We start from the raw sequence: 13864 nt of genomic DNA, 5'->3' as shown, positions 1-13864 counted from the left end.
TTCTCCATACACTGCATGTAACTTAAAAATCATCTGCAAATATTCAAAATAAAACACATTAGTAAACATAGAGAAAATGAAGAAGTTCAACAAACATTATCGCAGACGACTTAGATTTAAGTCGTCCAGAAGACTTAAAGGTAAGTCGTCTAAAGAGGTCACTTTTGCAATTGAAAATTAAAAGGGACGACTTAATTCTAAGTCGTCCGGCTTTGTTTGTTAAAAAAAAAAATTCAGACGACTTATATATAAGTCGTCTACGAAAAACGGGCTAGTTTTGCATTTGACCGAATCGTGTCAGATCTTTGACTATTTCTGGACGACTTATAAATCAGTCGTCTCTGGAAAGTAAAAATTTCAATATTTTATTCAAACTAGACGACTTACACGTAAGTCGTCCCAGGTTAGTTTTGTAATTGAAAAATAAAACTTGAAATTTAACTTTCTCCAGACGACTTAACTAAAAGTCGTCCAGCTAGACGACTTAATTTAAGGTCGTCCGGGATAAGCAAGGTTTGGACGACTTAATTGGGAAAAATTCTGGACGACTTTGCTTTCCCCGGACGACTTTAAATTAAGTCTTCTGACGGGACGACTTTATATTATGTCGTCTGGTAAAAATTAAATTATGAAGTTTTATTTTTCAACTACAAAACTAACCTAAGACGACTTACACGTAAGTCGTCTAGTTTAATAAAATATTGAAATTTTAACTTTCCGAGAGACGACTGAATTATAAGTCGTCCAGAAATAGTCAAAGATCTGACACGATTCGGTCAAATGCAAAACTAGCCTGTTTCTCGTAGACGACTTATATATAAGTCGTCTGGACTGTTTTTTTTCACCAAACAAAGCTGGACGACTTAGTTTAAGTCGTCCGTTTGACCAGAAGACTCATCAGTAAGTCTTCTACATACAGATGACTTACTTGTAAGTCTTCTACGCGAACAGATTTTGAAAAAAATTCAAATTCGTACCTTCAACTAGGTGAGATGACTTTGTTTGCACACAGGGTCTTCTCCAACCACCCAGAACCTCAAACGAAAGCAACCGTAAGTCAAAACGAAAGAAATATGGCTCCAAACAATTTTGAATCAAAAGCTTCAGTTTTTTGGATGAATATGGAGAGAAAGTGAAAGAAATGTTGTTTTTAGTTCATAACAATTGAAACAGAGAGAGTGTAAAGAGATTTACGTGCATTAAAGGGCATTAAAAGCTCCAAACAGTTCGTACAAGGTTGTTCCCACTATTCATGGCAGTGGCAATATTGTAAATACTTGAAGAAAATGAGGTTGAGACAGTAAAGAAGCCATTTTCGAAAAAAAAAAAAAAAAAAAGGGTTAATGGCATTTTCGTAGATAAAATGCAGATGTGGGGTTAAAAACTCAAAAAAAAAATGAGTCAAAAGAAAAGGTTAGTTTTCTGTTTGAATTCAAGTTTTGAGTCACTTTTGCAATAAGCCCTTTTAAATTTTGGGCTATCATAATATAATTTTCAAAACAATTTTATTTTTGTATATTTCCATTACTTTTTAATTTTTAAAAAATCCTGTAATTAAAAGTTTAAAATATTTAAGCTTATATACACAAGTTATAATAAATTTGAATTTAAAAAAAACACACAATTAATATTTTCATACTAAAAAATGGATATTTATATAACATCATATTTTATAATCAGACACTCAACAAATCGAACAAAATACACCAATATCAAAATTCAATAAATATGAAAACCGCTAAATTTTTATTTACCATTTAATCTTTCCAAACATACATCCGCGCGTCCGCGCGGATTAAAAGTTTAGTCGAGATTATTTGTCCATAATCAAAAGACAAAAATGATGTCGTATCTCACTCGCCTTATCCTCCGTGGACAAAAGACAAAAAAGACAAAATCTAGTCGAGATTATTTGTCCATAATCAACAGCCGCGACGTCTCCGCCTTTACTGCTTCTGCAGCCTCAGCCTCAACCTCGAAACGAAAACCGTCGCTCGGCACCCTCGTCTAACTCGTAAACTACGAAAAGGACCCTAAACTCATCGCGGAGACGTTCAAAAAGGCCTGCCAAACGGAAAAGTTCCGACAGAACCTAACCGTTTACGAGAACACCGTTCGCCGTCTCGCCTCAGCCAAGAAGTTCGAGCTGATCGAGGAGATCCTGGAGGAGCAGAGCAAATACCCAGACATGTCAAAGCAAGGCTTCGTCGCGAGGATTATCAGCCTCTACGGACGAGCCGGCATGTCCTGAAGCCTGATGTTTTCACATTCAACACGCTGTTGCATGAGTCGTACACAAAAGGGAACTTTGATGTGGGAGAAGAGTTATGGGCTAGAATGGTGGATAAGAACGTTGCTAGAGACGTGCGTAGTTACAACACTCGTTTGTTAGGACTAGCCTTGGAGAAGAAGTCAGAAGAGATGGTTAAGTTCCTCGGCGAACTTAAGGGTAAAACGTAGGTTCGAGCGCGATGTGTTCACAGTCACTGCCATGGCTAGAGGATTCGCCGGTGTAGGAGAAGTGGAGGAAGCCAAAAATTGGTACCACCGTGTGGACAATTACGATTTTTTCCCAATGAAGGTGCTCTATTCGTCCTTGCTTCCTGCAATGTGTAAGGCTGGCGATTTGGAGCTCTGCAAGGAGATATTCACTAAGCGTATACGTGTCGATGAGGCCATCGTTCAAGAGGTGGTTGATGCGTTGGTGGAAGGATCAAAGCAAGAAGATGCTGAGGAGATTGTTGAACTCGCGAGCAAGGATGGATATTTCCAGTTCAAGCTACGTCTCTCTTCCAAAGCGTAGTTTATTTGCAAAAGCTTATTAACAAGTTTATATGTATCTAGTCTATGTTTTCCTCTCTTTAAGAATTTAAGTGTCTTGTTGTTGCACACTGCCAGAGCAGTAAATCGAAATAACCAAACTATCTGAAGTATCTGTGTGCCTTTTTTGAGATTTGAGAGGTAAAACTGAATCACTGATGTTCAGATTTAGAGGAATGCTGATCATACAGTACATGCATTGTCGACTTCAACCGCACGGGAGGAGTTAGGGTTTCAGAATACTTTCATTTTTATATACGCAAAAATCTATTACTGTAAAGTATAATGCTCTGTATCTAAAACTGAAAACCTCTGCGTCTTATTCATAGAAAACTCATGGCTTTATATAGCCTTACAAACTCTAGTAGATAACTCCGAAAACTCAGGATATAAAATAAGATAAGGACTCACAAACTTGAGTCGCAAGACTCGATAAGATAAACACCAAAACAAAACGATAATGACCAACTCCAAACTCTATCACCTCCTTGATTCTCGTACTCCCATTTGCTCCAACAAACCCTCCCTAAACTAAGCTTGGTTCACAAGACTTAGCTTACTTGTAACAGAGCAAATTCCAAGCTTGTCTCTTAAGTCCTCAAACACTTCTCGTCGCAATGGCTTTGTAAAGATGTCTGCTACTTGCTCCTGTGAATCGCAATGCTCCAAACGTATCTCTCCATTGTTAACCAGTTCTCGCAGGAAGTGAAAACGTACTCCAATGTGTTTACACCTTCCATGAAACACTGGGTTCTTAGATAGTTTGATTGTCGAAGTGTTGTCACACCAAATGATAGTACCTTCTTCCACACGATGTCCTAACTCCTTCAAAACCCTCTTGAACCAAACTGCTTGACACGCACAGACTGATGCAGCAACATATTCCGCTTCTGTCGTTGAGAGAGTCACAATTGGCTGTTTCTTAGAAAGCCAAGCAACTGCTGCGTTGTCTATAAGAAACACATATCCTGAAGTGCTCTTTCGACTCTCAACATCACCTGCAAAATCACTATCAGTGTATATCTGTAGCTCTCCTCTTCCTCCTCTCTTGTACCAGATTCCGTAGTCCAGAGTCCCTTTTAAGTATCTTAATACTCTCTTTGCAGCCTGAACATGAAGTTGTGTGGGTTTTGACATGAAACGGCTTAGAAGACTCACTGAGAATTGCAGGTCAGGTCTGGTATTGGTGATATACATAAGACTTCCAATGATTTGTTTGTAGAACGTCTCATCAACTCGTTCTCCTTCATCATCTATATCAATCTTACTTCCTGGAACCATTGGATTCCTCACTGAATTGCAATTCTCCAACTCAAACCGTCTCAGTATCTCAAGTGCATACTTTGATTGACAAATGTGAATGCCACTTGATGTTTGCAGAACTTCGAAACCCAAGAAGTATCTCATCTTCCCTAGCTCAGTCATATCAAATTCTCTTTTCATTGATTTCTTGAACTCGTCCATCATCTTAAGACTGCTCCCTGTGTAGATAAGGTCATCGACATACACACTCACAATCAATGTATTGCCTTCCTCTGTCTTCAGAAACAGAGTTTCTTCATTTTGTGACTTCGTAAATCCATCCTTGACAAAATACTCTTCAATACGACTAAACCAAGCCCTTGGCGCTTGTTTTAATCCATACAATGCCTTATGAAGCTTGTATACCTTGTTCTCCTGCCCCATAACTTCGTACCCTTTTGGCTGCTGCACAAATACTTCTTCTGAGAGAACTCCATAAAGAAAAGCAGACTTTACGTCTAACTGATGCACCTCCCAAGATCTGTGTGCAGCTGTTGCAAGAATAGTTCTGATGGTATCCATCCTAGCAACTGGTGCATATACCTCCGTGTAGTCTATGCCATGTTCTTGTGAATATCCTTTCGCCACCAAACGTGCCTTGTACTTGCTCACTTCTCCATTCTCATTAAGTTTGGTTTTATATAACCACTTCACACCAATGCACTTAGCTTCGTTTGGTAGGTTCACCAGTTTCCAAGTTTGATTTCTCTCAATTGAGTTCATCTCTACATCCATAGCTTCTCTCCACTTCTGACTTTTCTCTGCTTCTTCAAATGTTGACGGATCTGTGGAGTTAAACTCTACCATGTTTGCCATGTGAGTTTCATCATCATCATCCATGTATGCACCTTCAGTGACATAATCATTCAAGTAACGTGGACGTCTTGTGTTTCGTCCCTCCCTAGTTTGTACAACTGGATCGTTGTGAGGCTCTGCTGCTTCTTCTACAGGTGGTTCTGGTTCGATGTTTGGTTCTGGCGCAGCCACTGGAGTCTCATTATCGCTACCTTCTTCTTCACTTTCTTCCCAACTTTCATTATCATCGTTCCAGGTAAGAACAGACTCTGCTTGATGATCCTTCTCTTCTTCCCAGTTCCATCCCTTGTTTTCTTGAAATACCACATCCCTGCTCACTATCATCTTCTTCGATACTGGATTGTATAGTCTATACGCTTTTGACTCTTCAGATAGACCAACTAGCACACACTCTATGCTTTTGTCATCAAGCTTGCTCCGTTTTACATCTGGCACATGAACATGTCCAATGCTTCCCCACACACGGAAGTGTTCAACACTAGGCTTGACTCCATTCCAAGCTTCTTGAGGAGTAATATTCTTTACAGCACTTGTTGGGCACCGGTTTAGAACATAGAATGTCCAATTTGCAGCTTCTGACCAGAGATACTTTGGCGCTTTCTTTGCTGAGAGTAATGCTCTAACCATGTTCATTACAGTTCGATTCTTTCTCTCTGCAATGCCATTCTGCTGTGGCGTGTAGGCTGTAGTTAGTTGTCTTCTGATCCCCTCCTTCTTACAGAAATCTGAGAACTCTCGTGATGTATACTCTCCTCCTCTATCTGTTCGCAGACACTTGATGTTTTTATCAGTTTCGATTTCCACTTTCCTCTTAAACATCTTGAATTGTGTGAATGCTTCTGACTTCTCACTTAGAAAATATGCCCATGCCTTTCGACTGTAGTCATCGATGAAGCAAAGAATGTATCTCTTCCCACTAGGAGATGTGGGACTTATAGGTCCACAGATATCTGAATGAATCAGTTCCAGTGTTTCTTTAGCTCTCCATATACTCTTCTTAGGAATAGTGTTCCTTGGTTGCTTCCCTACTAAGCAGTCAGAGCATGTGAAGCTCTGTTCATCAAATGCAGGAAGCCCTCGTACCATGTTCTTACTCTGCAACATCTTCATTCCACGGTGGCTAAGATGACCGTAGCGTTCATGCCATAACTTTGGCACATCCTCTGCTACTGTCTGAAAACAGTGCTGCTTTGATCTCTCTGCATCACTGGTTTGGTCTATCAATGTGAACAGCCGATTTGCACTCATCTTGCTTTCAACAAGCAGTCCTCTGTCATCATGGTAGATCTTGCATATGCCCTTCTGAAAGATTACCGAGATGTTCTTCTCTTGCATCTGTCCCAAACTCAGTAGATTGTTTCTGAGTTCCGGAATGTGAAAGACATCGCTAATAGTGTAGTTTGTGCTTCTTAGCACTATCTTCACACTTCCTTTTCCAACTACCTCCATCTTCTTGTTGTTTCCGAGTTTAACAGAGTGCCTAAACTTCTCATCCATTGTTGAGAATAATTCTCTGTTCCCACTCATATGATTAGAACATCCTGAGTCAATAAACCATACTGTCTTCTTTGTAGATTCTCGTGCTTCTGATTGAGTCATCAGTATCAGATCAGAAGTGACTTCGTCCTCTTCTTCTTCAATATACGCCATTAGCAACATGTCTTCACTCTCCTCAGCATAGTTTGCTTCTTCTTCCCACTTTGGGCACTCGTATTGGAAGTGTCCAAGCTTATGACACTTGTAACATTCAACGGTGCTTCTATTTGTGAAGCCTCTACCGCGTCCTCTTCCCCTACCTCTTCCATTAAAGCCTCTTCCTCTGCTTCCTGTTCCTCTTCCTTGAGTCACACTCAACAACTTATCATCTTCCTTCTCTGGTTTTCTGAACTTCTGTTCATGTACTACCAACGAACTCTGCAGTTCCTCTAGTGTGATATTTTCGATCTCCTTAGACTCTTCTATGGAGACTACCACATACATAAACTTCTCACTTAACGTCCTAAGTATTTTCTCCACCACTTTTAAGTCTGGCATCTCCTCTCCATTACTTCTCATCTGGTTTGTTATGGCCAGAACTCTAGTGAAGTACTCTTCCACCTTCTCAGAATCTTTCATCTCAAGCAACTCAAAATCTCTTCTGAGCTTTTGAAGCAACGACCTCTTCACACGGTCGTTTCCACCGAACTTCTTTTTCATTGAATCCCAGATGATCTTGGATGTTCTCCTGTCCAAGATCTGTTCAAACGTTACCCTATCAATGGATTGATACAGGTAGTGCTTCACCTTGTGGTCACTGGTCTTGGCGTTGTCTAGCACCTCTCTCTGCTCGTTTGTCAAGACTGTTGTGTCCGTCGGTTCCTCATAACTGGTTTCAATTACACTCCACAACCCCTTGGCTCGGAAGAAGTTCTCCATCACCTCACTCCAGTGATCCCAATGGCCATCGAACTGTGGTAGTTTCATCTTATCATCTCCCATCTTCTTAGGTTTTCTTAACGGAGCTCTGATACCACTTTGTAAAGTATAATGCTCTGTATCTAAAACTGAAAACCTCTGCGTCTTATTCATAGAAAACTCATGGCTTTATATAGCCTTACAAACTCTAGTAGATAACTCCGAAAACTCAGGATATAAAATAAGATAAGGACTCACAAACTTGAGTCGCAAGACTCGATAAGATAAACACCAAAAAAAAACGATAATGACCAACTCCAAACTCTATCACCTCCTTGATTCTCGTACTCCCATTTGCTCCAACAATTACTATTCTGTCTTGGTGATTGGCCTTTGCTCACCTTTGATTTATCTCTTATTTAATTAATGTAAGATATCAATTAACCTATATGTTTCCCTCCTAGTGCCCCGTACAATAAACAATTTCGGAATGTTGAATATTATTAACGACGCATTTTCAGGCAAGACACAGATATAAAGAAATATTATTACCTTAACCTGCCTTAAATAAAGAAGAACGAACTGTATATAAAAAAAAACGCTATAGATTTGGTTTGATCGTTAGCATTCAGGAAAAAAAAAATGTTCACAGCTCCTCCTCCAATGGATTTCTCTGTCGACATGGTTAGCAAAAACGAATACAGAATATTCTTGGATTTAATCGATTAATATTACTGTGTCCTCTTTTTTTTTACTTTTATTACTCTTTTCTTGTAGAGCTGTGAGATAAAAGTGAACAAAACCTGCGAGCTTTGCCATCGAAAAGTGACTGAAGTTATGCAGTCTCTCACCGGTAACCCTCTTCTTCTCCTTTCTTTGTTGATGATTGATGATGACGATAGATTCATTTTTTAAAGTAATATTTATAATTATTCCAGGATATTACTCTGTGACTTATCTTGACGCAAACAACACAATTAAGCTCAAGGCCAGAGCTAACCCTAATGTGATTATGTGGCTCAATCACAAGTACGGCAATCACGGCAAATTCGCCAGCTTCCATATGGACGGCGAACCGGTCACCCCTCAACCTGGTGGCGGTTATTACGGTCCTTCAGGCTATAATAACCTTCCTTCCAACGCCCCCGTTTATTATCCATATCCTTCTCAGCCGCCTCAGTTTCTAGGCGGGAACTATGGTTACCCTATGCCGAATCCTCCACCACCACCACCACCACAGAAGGAGGCTCCACAGGGGATTTATAAGCAGCATACAGCGCCGCCGTCTTATGCTATGCAGCCGCCACCGCCGATGCCTTTGTCTAGTTACTCTTACATTGAACCTCCTTACTGGCCGACGAGTCGGAGGTAAGTGATTATGCGATGCGTGACGAACAAGGAACCTTTTTATTTGTCTCAAAAGACGCGTTTTGGTTTATTATATTCTTGATCATCGCTGTTTTTTTAATGCGATTGCGTTATAGACGCGAATTCTGATTTTGTTTACTTTTGTTTGACCAACAGTTATAAAAGACAAATTAATTGTTTTTTATATAATGGCTACTCTGTTTGAAGCAGAATAAGAGTTTTGCTATTACGGTCTCGCCAACATTTTTAGAGAGAACTATAATATGATTTGATTTGATTAGTAATGGCTTAGTTTATCAAGTTAACATGTATTTTATTATTTGCAACTAGGCAAGCAAAATTGGGGTCACATAAATGAATTGTTTTATTTTGTTTTTGGTGGGCGAGTGTGATAACAATAAGTATGTGTTCACAGCAATGTTGATGCTTTCATTGTTGACTAGTCTGTTTTTTTTAAGAGAATAGAAACCATGGAGTTGGCATATTTACGTCATTACTCGTTCCGTCGATCAAGTTTTGCAGCTCATCATCAACTACTTGAAATTGGAATGTGTCATGATAAACCCTTTGAATAATTTTCACTATTAGCTTCTAGTCTCCTAGGAGCACTTCATTACCTTCCAGAGTCCCACCATAGCCAATCTTTTATAGAGTCGTGCCACAAATATGACTAATTTATGAATGATCCAAAATAGTCTTACATCTTCGAGCTTTAATACCATGAAACTATGAAAAATTATCTTTCCAAGACTAACTCGGTTGTGTATTCATTTCATCATAACGTACTTTATAAGAATTTGCGATTCACCCAATATACTATCTGAGAACATCTTTTTCTCTAACACTGGATAATTATACTGTTATAGTGATAATATTTTAGACAATTCTATCTGGTTTACGAAGATTCACGTCTGAATGATGAACCGCTCTATCGATTCCATGTCGATACTCCTTGCACCATAGTACAAATCTCTTATACTTTTCTTTATTAATCTGCATAATTCTATATTTATTAGGATTTGAAACTCAGATCTCTTGATATAGAAACATTAATAAATCAGAACATCTAGCTCAAATATAAATCATGAAAAGTTTAAATCAAACAACAAAAATACCCCCGATAAATGGCCTAGAGATTGATCCAAAGCTCGGTATGGCTTTAGTCTCGAAGACTTGAAACTAGTGACTAGACCTAACCAATTTTTTTTGGTATCAGATTGTATATGACATACAGTAATTCTCTAACTTTTAGAACTATTTAATCAAACCCAACTCCCAAGATTAGTGGTGGCCATGAGGAGTGTTGGGTCCATCATCCTTCCCGTACACAACACCCGCATGGCCCAAGGAACAAGCTAGTATTACTTCTCACTTCAAACATGACCCCTCGTTCTCTCATCATTTGCCATTTGTGGTTGTCCAACTTCACCGTCCTTACACCCTTCCACTAAAACTTTTATTTCAAAATTTTCAGTTATAAGAAAAAAGTATAGAACAATTAAAAAAAACGAAATGATCTATGCATCATAGCTTCCTTTTACATAGTTGAATACAGTTGCATCTGTTTTACATTTTTTCTTCCATCGTTCCATATAAACTCAAACAATAGCATATGAATGCATTATCTTTCCTGAATATACTGATTTGATTTAGACTTTTACGAGTCTTGTGACATCTTTACGAACCTCGTCTTTTTCCTCTTCATCTCACGAATATTGCTATGGGTTGTGGCTCTAGCTTTAAACATTATTGAGCATATGAGTTTTACACATGTATGCGTTTAATTTGATCAATTTATCTCTCAGTAGGAATTGGACCCACTTAATTATAAGTCAGCCTGATTGTTTATATTATTATAACTTGATATTTTTGTTTCGTTTCGTTTCTTTGTCCACTGATTGAGTTTACTGTTCCTTCTCCATGTCTTTTGGTTTTGTTTTATTTTTAGTTTAAAGGATTTTGTTATGTGTAAATAGCTCCATGATTATTGATGTATAACACTCTCATTCATTTCTAGTTAGGTATATTCGTGGCTTTTATTTATCTGTTCACTATTTATGCCGTTCGAACTGTTGTGTCTCATGGTCACCATATTATTATTTATTTTTGTATAACTAGAAGATTCCTGACCTAACGCATAAGCTAATATCTGAAACTGTGAAGATTTGGTCGGCTAATTTTACTATTGCAAATGTCCCACTGGGTCTAACCATCATAATTGAAAACTATTGATCCATAATGAACACAGACTGATGAGTTATAGCTATACAGACAAAGCTGAATAAAGTCGTTAGTTTAGAATACTTGCATTCCAAAACATGTTGCAATCAAAGCCTAATATCAATATTATAAATCTTAATTGAGTAAACTGACCCGTTTCATCATCTCATTTTCTTTGGACATATTACTTTATGTTGTGTCAAAATCATAGAGTCATGTATATTATTCGATAGTTTTCCGCACTCCGTCATTTTCGTAAGCTTAATGAATATAACCAATAAAAGAATATAACCATATGGTATATGTAGTTGTTATCGTATATACTATATACTATAGATCTAATACCCATACACTTCGACTGTCTCATCCTTGCTTGTTTGATACATGTAACATTAACTAATGGGTTTGATAAACTGAAATTAGTCAGATCACTTTTAAATACAAATCTCTCGAGCAGACTAGAAAATATGTCACTTTAATGTTATGATAAAATAGAACGTGTTGCTAAAATAGTTAAACCGTTTTTGAGGAAAAAAGTGAAAACCCAACGACTAGAAGATTCTAAACAAAGCTTCAATGTAATATCCATTTGAGAGCGGTGATGGATAGATAGGATGATGGGAAACTAAAAAAGCAAAAGTATGGAGGTCTGGAACTAAAAGCGAAGATGAGAGAATCTATCCTGTCTTAAAGCAAAATTATATCTGCTTTTTAACATAGATTGGATTATTCGTTAATAATTGTTCCACTATTTGCATATTGATAGATGGATCATGGGACTACAGGCACACACAATGACACGGTTCATCATTTGACGTAATTTAAGTTACAATTATAACAATAAGATTCTTATGTTAGGGTTAGCTACTACCATATTCAACCAAAAAAAAAACTAGTCATAGTGAAACATTTTATTTATTTTTATCAGATCCATGGTAACATAATCATTAGCTGTTCCCATAGTTTACATATATATTATAACACGGCTGAAGCTTCGGAATCAGGGCACCATATGTTTTGAAAAATACGACATTTTAATTTTCTTATCATGTTTCTTGTCGATCGATCCAAAAGTTCTCAGATCAAGAATATCTAAGCATTATAGAAAAAACGACTAGCTAGCCATGAAAATCAGAATGAATCAAGCCATAAAATATCACACCTTTTCAATTGAAAATTCATTTTTTTTTTGATCAAAAATTGAAAATTCATAATATGCATAGATACACGTGTGCGTAGCAGCATTATACACGCGCGATACCATCCGGTACAGACAACACATAGCTAAAAATATATTGTGCATCAGTCTATGATCTAGGATAAATAATAGAGATTGATATGATCATGTGTATGCACTATTTATGTGTGCATATATATATATATATATATATATATATACGTTACTCAGGAACTATGCCAAATTCTTATCGACTTTTATTGCGCATGCATTTCTGTAATGAGCTTCGTTTTTGCATGATACAAAATATATATTACCACTAAAAGACCATGGTTTGTCTACAAGGTTCAAAATCAGCTGATGGTATATTCACAAACCTTATGATTCACTGATCATGCATGAGCTTTTCAAATAGAGTAGATTTTGTGTGGTTTTGATACGTAAGCCATCCAAATAATTTTAATAAATATTTGTAACGCAAGGGTTATGTAATATAAAACAAGATTCCATTAAGATAAAGATGCTCAAAAGTACAAGTGACGTGAAGAAGAGGCTAGAAAACTCGCGCTCTCTAAGAACTTATTGCGTACGTCTAATTAAAGCTTAAACGTAGATAATATTTTTAATCAAACAAGGATTAAGTGCCGTTTAGCTTCGAGTCTAAGCTCTTCCTTCATCTTTCTAATGAACTCGTCGAACTTCTTGTTCACATCTTCCTCCGTCACCACTCCCACATTCTCTTCCTCTTCTCTAGATTCGCCTTGATTATCACACTCCAGATCACCATTATTTGTTAATGGTTCATCAGATTCTTCATCTTCTTTAACTTCTTCGGTTTCTTGGTCTTGTGTACTAACTTCTTCTGCAAAAAAAGTCTTTGTTCCTCTATCATGATCAGAGTAGTACTCTAGCTCCAACGTTGCATCGTAACTACCAAAGTCTCTGTGATCAAAGGTTTGATCAGTGTTGCTCCAGCTTTCCTCTACAGGTTTTGATGAAGATATTAAACCAGAGTACTTAGCGACAAACACTAAGAGACCATTGCACACGAGAAACATGTACATCTTATCTACCGCGTGTGTTACGAGTTGAATTGTGAGTTTACATAAATAGAAATTGTGAGTGATTAAAAGAGATGAAACCCATATCGAAATTACTATGAACTTGGTCAGTTTCTTCATAAACTCAGGTTTTATTTGATCCATCTCTTCTGATTTTTTCTCTTTGCTTTTTGTAAGTGGATGATGAAGAAATAAGAAAAGGAATGCTCAGCTTTAAGACTTAAGAGTGACTGTGTAAAGGTTTCACTCAGCTTTGGTATTTATAGAAGTTTATATAAGATTTTTGCCAATAGGAATCTGGAAATGCTTTTACCAAACTACCCCTTTAGTCGGATGCTGCATATACGAACTGGAGCGACATTTTTCTCAATTATGTGGATCATATTTAATCTACGCTCCCTTCTTCGTCACTGACTCACTAATCTTCGTTTCCTTTCGGCATATTATTAGTTTGGTTTTGTAGACTTTCTTATGAATGTTACAAAGCTTTTGGCATATTATATGATTTTTTATGTAATGATAATAGAACAATGATTATGTCGTCGTGTGTTACTGTATACTTATAGATATAGTCATTGTTAATGCAAATTTCAAACAGAATATACTAGAAGCAGCTTCAAGGGATGATTGAGAGTCTTTCAAGTTTCTCTAGTGAGGGGCGTGTGGACAATAACTATTCAGAATATGTCATTGTCCTTTAGTAAAC

General features: G+C 37.5%; 2 protein-coding genes and 1 pseudogene across 2 annotated transcripts; 2 read left to right on the top strand and 1 right to left on the bottom strand.

Moving 5' to 3' along the window:
- Nucleotides 1-1729: 1729 nt before the first annotated feature.
- LOC108858020 (pentatricopeptide repeat-containing protein At3g13160, mitochondrial-like) lies at nt 1730-2933 on the top strand (annotated as a pseudogene).
- A 4869-nt stretch (nt 2934-7802) lies between these two features.
- On the top strand, nt 7803-8876 carry LOC108860926 (polyadenylation factor subunit 2-like). Its single transcript, XM_018634766.2, has 3 exons — nt 7803-8016; nt 8110-8185; nt 8271-8876. The coding sequence occupies exons 1-3, from the start codon at nt 7975-7977 to the stop codon at nt 8702-8704; spliced, it is 552 nt and encodes a 183-aa protein (XP_018490268.1). The 5' UTR covers nt 7803-7974; the 3' UTR covers nt 8705-8876.
- A 3705-nt stretch (nt 8877-12581) lies between these two features.
- Nucleotides 12582-13404, bottom strand: LOC108859262 (uncharacterized). The gene has a single exon (XM_018633148.2). It carries the CDS (start codon nt 13300-13302, stop codon nt 12724-12726), a length of 579 nt encoding a protein of 192 aa, XP_018488650.1. The 5' UTR covers nt 13303-13404; the 3' UTR covers nt 12582-12723.
- Nucleotides 13405-13864: the final 460 nt, after the last annotated feature.

Source organism: Raphanus sativus, chromosome 5 (assembly GCF_000801105.2).
Source record: "Raphanus sativus cultivar WK10039 chromosome 5, ASM80110v3, whole genome shotgun sequence".
NCBI lineage: Eukaryota > Viridiplantae > Streptophyta > Magnoliopsida > Brassicales > Brassicaceae > Raphanus > Raphanus sativus.
The sequence above is the reverse complement of the archived record's forward strand: the minus strand, read 5'-3'. Positions and strand labels throughout refer to the sequence as shown.

Coding starts and splice junctions, on each gene's coding strand:
- LOC108859262 (XM_018633148.2), bottom strand. CDS start 13,302: ATGGATCAAATAAAACCTGAGTTTATGAAGAAACTGACCAAGTTCATA.
- LOC108860926 (XM_018634766.2), top strand. CDS start 7,975: ATGTTCACAGCTCCTCCTCCAATGGATTTCTCTGTCGACATG. Junction 8,017..8,109: donor TGGATTTCTCTGTCGACATG/GTTAGCAAAAAC, acceptor CTTTTCTTGTAG/AGCTGTGAGATAAAAGTGAA. Junction 8,186..8,270: donor AGTTATGCAGTCTCTCACCG/GTAACCCTCTTC, acceptor TAATTATTCCAG/GATATTACTCTGTGACTTAT.